This window comes from Lepidochelys kempii, chromosome 4 (assembly GCF_965140265.1).
Source record: "Lepidochelys kempii isolate rLepKem1 chromosome 4, rLepKem1.hap2, whole genome shotgun sequence".
NCBI classification, from domain to species: domain Eukaryota; kingdom Metazoa; phylum Chordata; order Testudines; family Cheloniidae; genus Lepidochelys; species Lepidochelys kempii.
Window position 1 is genome coordinate 34,025,088 of NC_133259.1, and position 12,233 is coordinate 34,037,320.

At 43.5% G+C, this 12,233-nt stretch overlaps 1 protein-coding gene across 3 annotated transcripts in view; it reads left to right on the plus strand.

The window, feature by feature from the left end:
• ALPK1 (alpha kinase 1) overlaps window positions 1–12,233 on the plus strand; it is a 77,702-nt gene that overhangs the window by 46,173 nt on the left and 19,296 nt on the right. For all 3 annotated transcript variants that reach the window (XM_073340905.1, XM_073340907.1, XM_073340906.1), the window contains exon 5: window positions 10,427–10,625. In XM_073340905.1, the coding sequence (XP_073197006.1) occupies window positions 10,427–10,625 (199 nt within the window). The remainder of the gene's footprint in view (window positions 1–10,426; window positions 10,626–12,233) is intronic.

Below are 12,233 nucleotides of genomic sequence, written 5' to 3' on the forward strand. Positions count from 1 at the left end.
TAAGCCAGTTTTGACTAGAGGGAAACCAGCCTTAAACAGAAGTCAATTTCAAGTAATGATAACTCTTTCTTATTACTAGAGTAGTGCCAAGGGACCAGCCAAGACTGGGTCCACACATGGTGCTAGGCCATGTACACACAAGTAGACAGTCCCTGCCCCAAAGAGCTTGCAGGTTAACTAGATAGGAGAAACACAGGATGAGGGCAAGTGGTATAACTCACAAGCAGAGTGAACAATGTAAAACAATATTTAATGACTGTTAACTAAAAATACATTTTCTGCCAGGTTTGAAGAAAATATGTTAGTTTATTTCTATGTCCTCACAGTAAATGTGGCAATTTTCAGACCAAAACAATTTTTCAAGGTAAAGTTATTGAGAGATTGTGGGGAGGCAGTCTAAGATAGGCTATTGTAATGGGAACTAGTTGCAACCTTAACTTCAGGAAAGCTTATTCAGTCCTTACATGGGCAAAATTCCATGAAGTTTAATGGGAATATTCAAGTCAATGAGAATTGTGCCTTAATGAGGACTGAATACGCTTTCCTAATGACTTTACCTAATGAAATGTTTAGAGGCTAACATTAGAGAAACAGTCCTGATTAAGATGCCACAGGTGTGCCTGACACTTTAGAGATGGGAACCTTTGAAACAGCAGGAAAGAGGGGGAGCTGAGTATTTAGCTTTCTCCTTTTTGTCCCTGTTGGTAAGGTAACAAAGAGCATTATAATCTAAAGCCCTAACTCTTGGCCCTAGGTCTTTAGCTGTCCAGGCTGACCTTTTGCTACCTGACTTACATTATAAGAGCTCCCTTAGGTAATCCAAGTGTAAGGGAGAGTCAGGTAACTGAGATCTGTAGTTTTGTTTCTGTCTGGTGCTGAGTACAGGGCAAGGAGGAATTCATGCCATCACAGGCTGCCTTTCATTTCTACCGATGCCTACATCCCTAGCATCCCCGATCTTTCTTTTTTTTTTTAATTGAGAAATATCACAGAACTTTTATAAGCATCGGAGAATGGCAGCTCTCTAATTATAATCCATGATTTGCAGTGCTCAGGAAACTGAAATAGGTACAAAACCAAAACTTCCCATCTGATCTGTTGGATCAAAGAACAGTTTACCTGTTGGATCCTATGGTAAATTAGCCAAAGTTACTTGTGATAATGCTGAAAGTGTCTAGCCCTGTCTGGTAAATGGCCACAGTATAGCTGTCTATTAGTCTGAGTGACCAATGACCATTTTAAAGTATTTAAAGAGAGACAAGGTGGGTGAGGTAATATCTTTCATTGGACCAACTTCTGGTGGTGAGAGAGACAAGCTTTTCAGCTACACAGACCTGAAGAAAAGCTCTGTGGAGCTCAAAAGTTCATCTCTTTCACCAACTGAGTTGGTCCAATAAAAGATATTACTTCACCCATCTTCTCTCTCTAATATTCTGGAGCCAACATGGCTACAACCACATTGTAGGAAACATTTTAAAGGTATGATATCTTGTGTACCTTAAGGGATATAAATTAACCCTGTTAATTCCCAGTTTTCAAATGATAGTATAGCAGTATCTTCAAGCCCTGGTGATTCACAAAACATTTACTATATCTATTCTCACAACACCCCTGTGGGAAGTATTATTGTCCCCATTTTACAGATGGCCCAGATCAAAGATATTGAGATGCCTATTTCCCATTGATTTCAATTGGAGTTAAGTGACCAAATATCTTTGAGGATCTAGACCTAAGTGACCTGCCCAAGGTCACACCAGCACAGTAGGGAATCAAACCTGCCTCTCCTTAGTCCAGTGGTTAGGGCACTAGCCTAGGACTATCTTTCCTGTCATAGCAGGCAGAAACTTAGCACTTGCATAGCAGTTTACATTTTCCAAGTGCTCCATGTACTTAGTAACTAATCTTCCTGGGGTTATGGTGAGTGCCCAAAGGGACTCAAGCTTTGTTTTCCTGATTCTGACATCCTCAGAATTCCTCAATGGCAACATAGCCTCAGAGATTCACAAATGAATATTTATCCATGTGTTGTCATGTGTATAAAGTCTATGTGCTGTTAAAGCTTAGAACAGGAAATGAAAAATATATAGTAAATGTAATTGCCAGAGAATTAAGCTGAAAAGAGAGAGTGAGTTTTTGATTAGTTAGATTATTTACAAAGATTGACAGAGAAACCCAGTGCAATGCCACAGGGTTAACAATTCCCAGCAGATCCAGTCCCCACTGGAGAAGATGGGCTTTGCTAACAGTGCATTATTCAAGTCCTTCAATGCCATATCCTTCAATGCTTTGGCCTTTCATTGATTGGCCCACAGCTGATATAGATGGATGGAAGAAATATAAACAAGTAATAGACAATTTCTTTGGATTTATATACATAGACGAGATGTAAATTGTGTGTAAATTTTGGAAAAGATCTAGGAAATATAACTGAAACCACTGGAAATATGCACCATGAAAATTCCTTCCTGATGCGTTTATTTAGGATCTCTGTGAAGAATTTAAATTTTCACTAACAAAATAAATGAAAGTTGAAGTGTTCAAACATGAGTGCCTACAGCTAGGCACATAGTTCCCTAGTTAGGCACAGAGATGAATGCAGGATGAGTTAATGGTGCTCAGCATCTTTGAAAATTAAGCCGTTTATTAGCTGCCTAAGTTTCTACCCCTTTTAGTTGCAAGGGCATCTTTCCCAGTGTGAGTCTGCAGACGAACACTCTTTTCATGGGATGCTTACCTATGTGTTCATTGCTTTGTAAATAGACAGACAGGCGTGAACCAGTATTTCATTTATTTGTGCTTTTAATTCCTGTTAAATCAGTCATCACGTTAAGGGTTCCCCAGTCTTCTTCCCCTCCTCCTCTTCATTCATTATACACCAATAATATCCTTTTTACACAGTTCCTGCCAGGTCTAGTGCCAGATGGCTCTGGTTCTGAGTTTGTGTCCCGTCTTGGGAACAGCTGCCATTGTCAGTGCAAAGAAGGTGTCATGGCTTTGAACCCAAAGCTGGGACCCAAACTTGAAGCTCTATGTGGGGCAGAGCTATAGCAGTAATGCAAGAAGCCATGAAAACAGCACACACTTCCACTCACTGCTGTTAAGCAAAAGCCCTTCACTTTCAGTAAAGGCTCTTTTGCATTTTTTCCAATCAACCATGTATAGAAATCTCATGCAAACTTAATTCCGTCACCACCTGACTCCGCTTCCCAGCCATGAGGTTCCTCTTTGTATCATAAACTCAATTAGACATATGCATTTCACTTCATGGAAACAGATGTTGAAACAAAGTGTATTTTATTTCTCTCTCCCTTTCTCCCCCTAGATCTAGACACATACAGACACTCTCTAAAATGATAACAATAGGAAATATAGTAAATGAGAGAGCCCCCCCAAAGAAGGACAAAGGGGCTTAAGTGTCCATGTCTGAGCAGTAGATCTGAATTTCTGATTGCTCTCAGTTAGGCAGTTACACCTTTGAAGTCAGTGGAGTTACTCTGGGTTTATAATGATGCTATGGAGAGCAGAACTGGGTCCTCTGTCTCAGTCTGTTTAAAAGTAGTTTTGAGAGTTTCTTTGTACATGATTTTGTTTACATACCCAGCATGGCAGTTATCCAGCACTGTCTTTGGATGCTAAGGAATTCTAAAGCCATGTTATTTGGCAACAAATGAAAGAAGTGAGTATTAATTTCTCAGTGTACTGGTAGAAACACAGGAACATAAGGACAGGGACTGACACCAGGCTATGTTACTATATGCCACACAGCGTGCAGCCGTTCCTTTTTTTAAAAAAATAGCGAAGATTCTCCCCCGGGCTTGACTTTTCTACATTTTGAGTCCATTTGGTTTTGGAGAGAGACACAAGAGGCTTCAGCTTTGAGCAGAGAGCTAAATTATGCAGCTGCAAGGCTGCCAGGCCCTCCAGAATAGGATGCTTCGTTTAGATTTTTCACAATGCTATTGAAGTGCTTATTTTCCTCCTGAAGAGACACAAACAGATGCAAACTTCTGTAAACACTTTAGAAATGAATTCAGTGAGTTTGGCCTCTCAGCAGTGCTCAATAGCTGACAGAAAAATGTCTAATTAGTGCAAGTGGAAATAATAGGGCCACTTGGATTCCTTCCATCCTCCTCCAAGTCTACTTTTCCTAAGAACTCAAAGGCCCTTTTGTTTGGCAGGTCACCCTCTCTCAGGCTTTTGTGCTCCAATCTATTAAGGGAAGAAGGGGAGAAAAAATAGATTAGGCAATGCTCTGTGCTTAAATATATGGTGTGTTCATGAGCATTTAGAATGGGTAGTTTGCAGGGTCAGTTTACAGGTGCTTAAAGAGAGGGATTCCTCCATTGTAAGCAGGCAGAAGTAGAGCATGTGCACGCAGGGAGTGGGGAATCCCTTTCAAGTGCCATCCTTTCAGCAAAGACCCTCTCTGGATCAGGAAAAAGTTAAACAAAAAAACAAAAATCAGAATAGCACCTTGAAGTGTGGAAAAGCTGGGAGATAGCAAATATGCTGCTATTGATTGGTTCCATTATCCTATCATATCCTATCCAAACCATCCCTGCCTTGCTTTCTTCATCGCCTGAGAGTTACATAGCAAGCTGTGAATTTAAAAACTGGACAGAGTGGTAAAATCCCCTCTGTGAGCCTGATCCTGATCTCAGTTGCATCAGTGTAAATCGAGGGTAACACTATTGATGTCATGGAGCTACCCTGGTGTAAAAACCCATATGAATGGAAAATCCGTCTCAGTGGCCCAGTTCTCAAAGGTAGTTAGGCGCCTAACTCTCGTGAGTTACATGTACACTTGCGGTGGCGTGTAGCAGACAGACACTGCACAGCCAGCTAGTGCAGATATAAAGATCCGTGTAGATGGGGAGAGAGAGCTTAGGCAAGTAGAGTGGCATGCCCTACAGGCAGGACCCCTAGGGTATATTCCCTACACAACTTTCTATAAGCCCAAGCAGTGCCTCTCATGTCAACAGTGCTGTTTTTAGCAGTGTCGTGTCCACTGCCTCCCCACAGCCAGAGCCATGGTGAAAGGTTCCAGCAGTGAGGAAAGGCTCTGGCAGGTGGGCCTTTCCCTGCCTGGGCTTTTCTCGAGGAGAGCCTTTTCCCCACTGGCTCCTCCCTGCCACAGCCTGTTCTTGCTGGGGAGCTGCTGGAGTTTTCGCTGCTTCTAGAGCCTTTCATTGTGGGGTATAGCTACGCACCACAGGGACAAGTGTCAATGCAGCCAACCTTTCAGTGTGGCGGAGAGCTAAATGCGTGGTGCTTCTCCTTTATACACTGTTATAAGTGTAGACATAGCCATTGAGTTGGGTGCCTAAATACCTTTGAGGTTTTGGGCCAGTGTGCCTACGAGGAGAGCTAATGAGAGGGAAATGTTATAAGCCGAGTACAAACATTGAGATAGCTGCCAAAATTTTTTTTTTTTTTTTTTTTAATTTTGCTCGTGATTCAGATAAAGTTCTCTCTTCAGTCACGCACTATCTGACAGGGCTTTGAGGACTGATTCTGCTCTCACTCACAGCACTTTTAACACCACTGATTTCAGTGGAGTTACTCCTGATTTACACTGGTGTGAGGGAGAGGAGAGTCAGGCCCTTTTTGGAATAGAGCTTGACATACTAGATTTTTCAAACACTCATGGCTCTGCACTTTTCACTGTATAGAGAGCTCTTTATATCCAAGCACCTCAAAGCACCTGACAAAGCTGGATAAGTAGCATTACGAGTCTCATTTTTACAAGGCGGGGTAATTGAGGGCTACAGGGAGGTTGTGGGCCAAAGACCTGGCTGGAAAGCATATTCTATGGCTGTGGAAGCACAGGAGGGACGGGTTCCCTGACTATACCATATTGTGAGAGTCTCTTCTCGCTTCCTGAAGTGACCTGCGCTCCCCCTTCTCCCCTCTGTGAAGACAACTCCTTTCACTTTTCTCTTACTTAAGACCGAGAGACCATGTGGCCCATGGGAATTCTATAGAATAGGATCCAGTTAAAAGACAGTTTGGACAAGAAGGAAGGGACAATAACTTCACACTCCTCTACATTCCTCCTACAACCGGTGCTCCCGGGGTGATTTTTTGAGATAGGAAAAGAGGCTCCTGCCATGGTGTAATGTAGACATTTCAGTGAAATGATCATTGGATGCTACTCTCCCCATCACAAGACAGGCCCTCAAAGGATGTATGAAATTCCTAATTTGAACTTGTGGAGCTCTTTTCCTCATTGCCCCATTGTGTGTGGCAGGGGACAATGACTGATCCCACAACTCCCCTGGAAAGGGCATGGTGTTTGGGCCCTAGCCTGGCAGATGTCCCAAGATCTGCATGGCTCTAGACACCCACAGAGTCTCTGTGCATCCACACTGCTACCCTGCTGGCCTCCCTTCCCCCTAACAGCATGCTCCTTCAGGAACTCTGGCTGATTCCTCATACCAGTAAGAAGGATCAGCCTCAGAGGGGACTCCAAGGGAGCTAATACTGCTTTAAAAATCATTAAAGGTGACCTGCAAAGGAAAAAACATTGGACTTCTGCCCTGTTTGCTTCTTTGTGATGTATAAAGGAGTGTTTGATCTTGTAATCTTAATGTTGCATTAATGCCAGTTATTTATATTTAGGGCTGATCCCTCAAAGAGCTGATTTGCCTCCTGAGAGGCCATAATTTCCTACGGGACTTTTAGGGAAAAAAAGGAAAAGAAAATTTGCAGTTAACACTGACCGCTCCCATTTAAGCTAATGGGAACTCCAGCAGTTCAGCAACACTGAAAATTTGGATAGTATTTGGGTAGTATTTAAATATTTATGCATGTGTAAATAAGTGGCCTGATTTTCAGAGGCACTCAAGTTTGAGTTTTCATCTTCACCTCTCCGTGCCTCAGTTTCCCAATTGCAAAATAGGACTAACAGTACTTACCCACCTATGTAACTTCCTTGAAGATTTATGGATAACAGCTGCTGCACAAACTAGATGCGGAGCTCTTGCAGCTCTCAGTGACATCAGATGGGAATTGAGGAGGTGCTCGGTACTTCTCCAGGTCAAGCAGTGTAAGAGCTAGACATTACCATTATGACTATGAATTGGTTTGTTGTCCATTTAAATTTACAAAGCACTTAACTACCATTCTAGGAGCAGTATAACAATTAAAAAGACAAAATAGGGACAAAATCCACATTACAAACCCATAAAACAAACTGCCCAACCAGAAGTTTCCATGCTAAAAAACAAATCAGAAAATAGACAGAAGTAATATTTATAATGCTAATAAACGCTATTTAATCACTATCGCCCTTACCAAAAGCCCAGGAACAAAAGAATTGCAAGCAGATTGAGAAATGCATATAGTATTTCATCAACCAGCAGATATTTGTTTTTCCCAATGTCTATTTCTTCAATCTCTGTAAAATTGTATGACTGTCTGATAGCAAATAAGGAAGACTATTTGACTGAAAATCTGGTCTCGTGCATAGTGTTGTACAAGCAGCATCATTTGGCAAAAAGAAAAGGAGTACTTGTGGCACCTTAGAGACTAACAAATTTATTAGAGCATAAGCTTTCGTGAGCTACAGCTCACTTCATTGGATGCATCCGATGAGGTGAGCTGTAGCTCACAAAAGCTTATGCTCAAATAAATTTCAGAGGAACAGCCGTGTTAGTCTGTATTCGCAAAAAGAAAAGGAGTACTTGTGGCACCTTAGAGACTAACCAATTTATTTGAGCATGAGCTTTCGTGAGCTACAGCTCACTTCATCAGATGTTTACCGTGGAAACTGCAGCAGACTTTATATACACACAGAAATCATGAAACAATACCTCCTCCCACCCCACTGTCCTGCTGGTAATAGCTTATCTAAAGTGATCAACAGGTGGGCCATTTCCAGCACAAATCCAGGTTTTCTCACCCTCCACCCCCCCACACAAATTCACTCTCCTGCTGGTGCTAGCCCATCCAAAGTGACAACTCTTTACATAATCAAGTCGGGCTATTTCCTGCATAGATCAAGGTTTTCTCACATCCCCCCCACCCCCATACACACACAAACTCACTCTCCTGCTGGTAATAGCTCATCTAAACTGACCATTCTCCAGGTTTAAATCCAAGTTAAACCAGAACATCTGGGGGGGGGGTGTAGGAAAAAACAAGAGGACACAGGCTACCTTGCATAATGACTTAGCCACTCCCAGTCTCTATTTAAGCCTAAATTAATAGTATCCAATTTGCAAATGAATTCCAATTCAGCAGTTTCTCGCTGGAGTCTGGATTTGAAGTTTTTTTGTTTTAAGATAGCGACCTTCATGTCTGTGATTGCGTGACCAGAGAGATTGAAGTGTTCTCCGACTGGTTTATGAATGTTATAATTCTTGACATCTGATTTGTGTCCATTTATTCTTTTACGTAGAGACTGTCCAGTTTGACCAATGTACATGGCAGAGGGGCATTGCTGGCACATGATGGCATAGATCACATTGGTGGATGTGCAGGTGAACGAGCCTCTGATAGTGTGGCTGATGTTATTAGGCCCTGTGATGGTGTCCCCTGAATAGATATGTGGGCACAATTGGCAACGGGCTTTGTTGCAAGGATAAGTTCCTGGGTTAGTGGTTCTGTTGTGTGGTATGTGGTTGTTGGTGAGTATTTGCTTCAGGTTGCGGGGCTGTCTGTAGGCAAGGACTGGCCTGTCTCCCAAGACTTGTGAGAGTGTTGGGTCATCCTTTAGGATAGGTTGTAGATCCTTAATAATGCGTTGGAGGGGTTTTAGTTGGGGGCTGAAGGTGACGGCTAGTGGCGTTCTGTTATTTTCTTTGTTAGGCCTGTCCTGTAGTAGGTAACTTCTGGGAACTCTTCTGGCTCTATCAATCTGTTTCTTTACTTCTGCAGGTGGGTATTGTAGTTGTAAGAAAGCTTGACAGAGATCTTGTAGGTGTTTGTCTCTGTCTGAGGGGTTGGAGCAAATGCGGTTGTATCGCAGAGCTTGGCTGTAGACGATGGATCGTGTGGTGTGGTCAGGGTGAAAGCTGGAGGCATGCAGGTAGGAATAGCGGTCAGTAGATTTACGGTATAGGGTGGTGTTTATGTGGCCATTGTTTATTAGCACTGTAGTGTCCAGGAAGTGGATCTCTTGTGTGGACTGGACCAGGCTGAGGTTGGTGGTGGGATGGAAATTGTTGAAATCATGGTGGAATTCCTCAAGGGCTTCTTTTCCATGGATGACCCAACACTCTCACAAGTCTTGGGAGACAGGCCAGTCCTTGCCTACAGACAGCCCCGCAACCTGAAGCAAATACTCACCAACAACCACATACCACACAACAGAACCACTAACCCAGGAACTTATCCTTGCAACAAAGCCCGTTGCCAATTGTGCCCACATATCTATTCAGGGGACACCATCACAGGGCCTAATAACATCAGCCACACTATCAGAGGCTCGTTCACCTGCACATCCACCAATGTGATCTATGCCATCATGTGCCAGCAATGCCCCTCTGCCATGTACATTGGTCAAACTGGACAGTCTCTACGTAAAAGAATAAATGGACACAAATCAGATGTCAAGAATTATAACATTCATAAACCAGTCGGAGAACACTTCAATCTCTCTGGTCACGCAATCACAGACATGAAGGTCGCTATCTTAAAACAAAAAAACTTCAAATCCAGACTCCAGCGAGAAACTGCTGAATTGGAATTCATTTGCAAATTGGATACTATTAATTTAGGCTTAAATAGAGACTGGGAGTGGCTAAGTCATTATGCAAGGTAGCCTGTGTCCTCTTGTTTTTTCCTACCCCCCCCCCCCCCCCAGATGTTCTGGTTTAACTTGGATTTAAACCTGGAGAATGGTCAGTTTAGATGAGCTATTACCAGCAGGAGAGTGAGTTTGTGTGTGTATGGGGGTGGGGGGGATGTGAGAAAACCTTGATCTATGCAGGAAATAGCCCGACTTGATTATGTAAAGAGTTGTCACTTTGGATGGGCTAGCACCAGCAGGAGAGTGAATTTGTGTGGGGGGGTGGAGGGTGAGAAAACCTGGATTTGTGCTGGAAATGGCCCACCTGTTGATCACTTTAGATAAGCTATTACCAGCAGGACAGTGGGGTGGGAGGAGGTATTGTTTCATGATTTCTGTGTGTATATAAAGTCTGCTGCAGTTTCCACGGTAAACATCTGATGAAGTGAGCTGTAGCTCACGAAAGCTCATGCTCAAATAAATTGGTTAGTCTCAAATAAATTTGTTAGTCTCTAAGGTGCCACAAGTACTCCTTTTCTTTTTGCGGATACAGACTAACAATGCTGTTACTCTGAAACCTGTCATTTGGCAAAGAGTTATTAAGCCTGAGTATTTTCTGTAAACGGTTAACTGAACTTCTTTTACCTCTCCTGTTTGTGCCTGGCTGTCTCCTGTTTTTGGTGTTCTTTTCAGGTTTATTTGAAAGCCTCCATCATGGTCAAGGACTGTGCAACAGCAGCTGCTATCGTGTTCCTGATTGACCGATTCCTATATTGGGTGGATGCCTCCAGCAAACTTCTTCGGATTGCCAAAGGCCTGCACAAGTTGCAGCCAGCCACACCAATAGCCCCTCAGGTGGTTATTCGCCTAGCTCGCATCTCTGTAAATTCAGGTAACAAAACCCCTGTTAAGCGCTCGCTCTCTCCCTCTCCATTTTCTCTGCTCAGTTCTAATTAGGAGCTACTTGACTTTCAAGAGGATACTTTGTCCTATTCTGGGGATGACATTCCTATGATCCCAGTGCCATCTTTTCAAACGTAGATCCCACCCCCCTGCATCCCTCCCACCTCCTCTTGCCAGCACAAAGGGCCTGGCATAAAGGGTTTCAGAGCCAAAAGCAGTAGAGAAAATTGTGAAAGGGTGTGGAAAATACTAATTGGAGCTTTTGTTCCTTCACAAATCTGGCCTGCTGGTTTCAAACAGAGGTATCTGAATTGCTGTACTTCTGACCGAGAGCCTTTAAAAAGTAGATTAGAACACCGGCATTTTCTCTGCACTGTCCCGGCCGTTTTTTCAGTAGGGCCACTTGACTACACAAACAATGCCGCTGACAGCCCCACTAATGTAAATTGGTGCTTCTTTTCATCATACTTGGAGCGTGGATGGTACCTGAACGGCTTTTAAAGTATCTTCCCTTATTTCAGGACCAAAGGTAAAAGGAGAAGCTGACTGAATCTACCCTGGTTTTAACAACTCAATTTAAATTACGTGATTTTTTTTTTGGTAAAATAATGACAATAGAAACTATAATTTACCTTTCAGAACCATTCTTGTTTCTATCCGTGTGTTTCGAATGCTCCCATTGCTGTGGTGTCTAAGCACCAGAATATTCATATTTTGGGCTGGTGCTGCAAACATATAACTCTACTCACATGAGCAGTTCTGTTGATTTCGGGTGGACTGCTTGTGGAGCCAAAGCTGCCTCAGTATGATAAGAGTGGTAAAACAAGGCCTCACAGCGTCTCTCTCAGCATTCAAACCTGCCAGTGTGTGACACAGGCCATTGAAACGAGTGACGAATGGCTGAGATGTGGAACACCTGTGTTTTGTTAAATGCTGTGCTGTCATTGGCAGCTTTTACTGGTTTTTTCCCCGTGAAGTCTGTGTGTAGGATGTTTCCTTGCTGCATGAATTCAATACCCATGTTCTTAAATCTGGTATTGAGGAGGGGTAGTTGTCCCAGGTTGCTTAGAGGAGTCGTGGGTTTGGGAAGAGGGTGCCTCCCTGGATTTGTTGGGGGATCGTGGGGAGAGGGATTTAGGCTGCCAGTACAATTCAGGCCAGGCCATGCATTTCCCCAGTTGAGCTTTCCTCACCTCCTTCCATCTCCCCTAAAATTAAATCTGTCCTATCGCCCTACCTCTCTGTAGCTCACCAGAGCTGCTACCCCTGCTCCTCTCTAGTCCTCCCTTCTAAGGAACAGAGGGGGAGCCCAGGGAACTGGTGGGACAACTACACGAGAGAGAGAATGTAGAAGGGCGTGGAGCCGCTCAGCCTGCAAAGAGACCAGCAGCTCAGGGCCTGTTCCCCAATCCTCTTCTGTGAATGATGTAGCAGCCTAACCTCCTCACCCCTCCTCTGTCCAAAACCACATCTCTGTGCTTGTGATCAATCCCCAGGAGCACTCCCTATTCCCTGAAGAGGGGTAGAGGGGATCAGGGAACCATAGCTGCTGGAGGACAGTCTTCTCCTTTCCTCCACTATCTGCCACTGTTTCCTG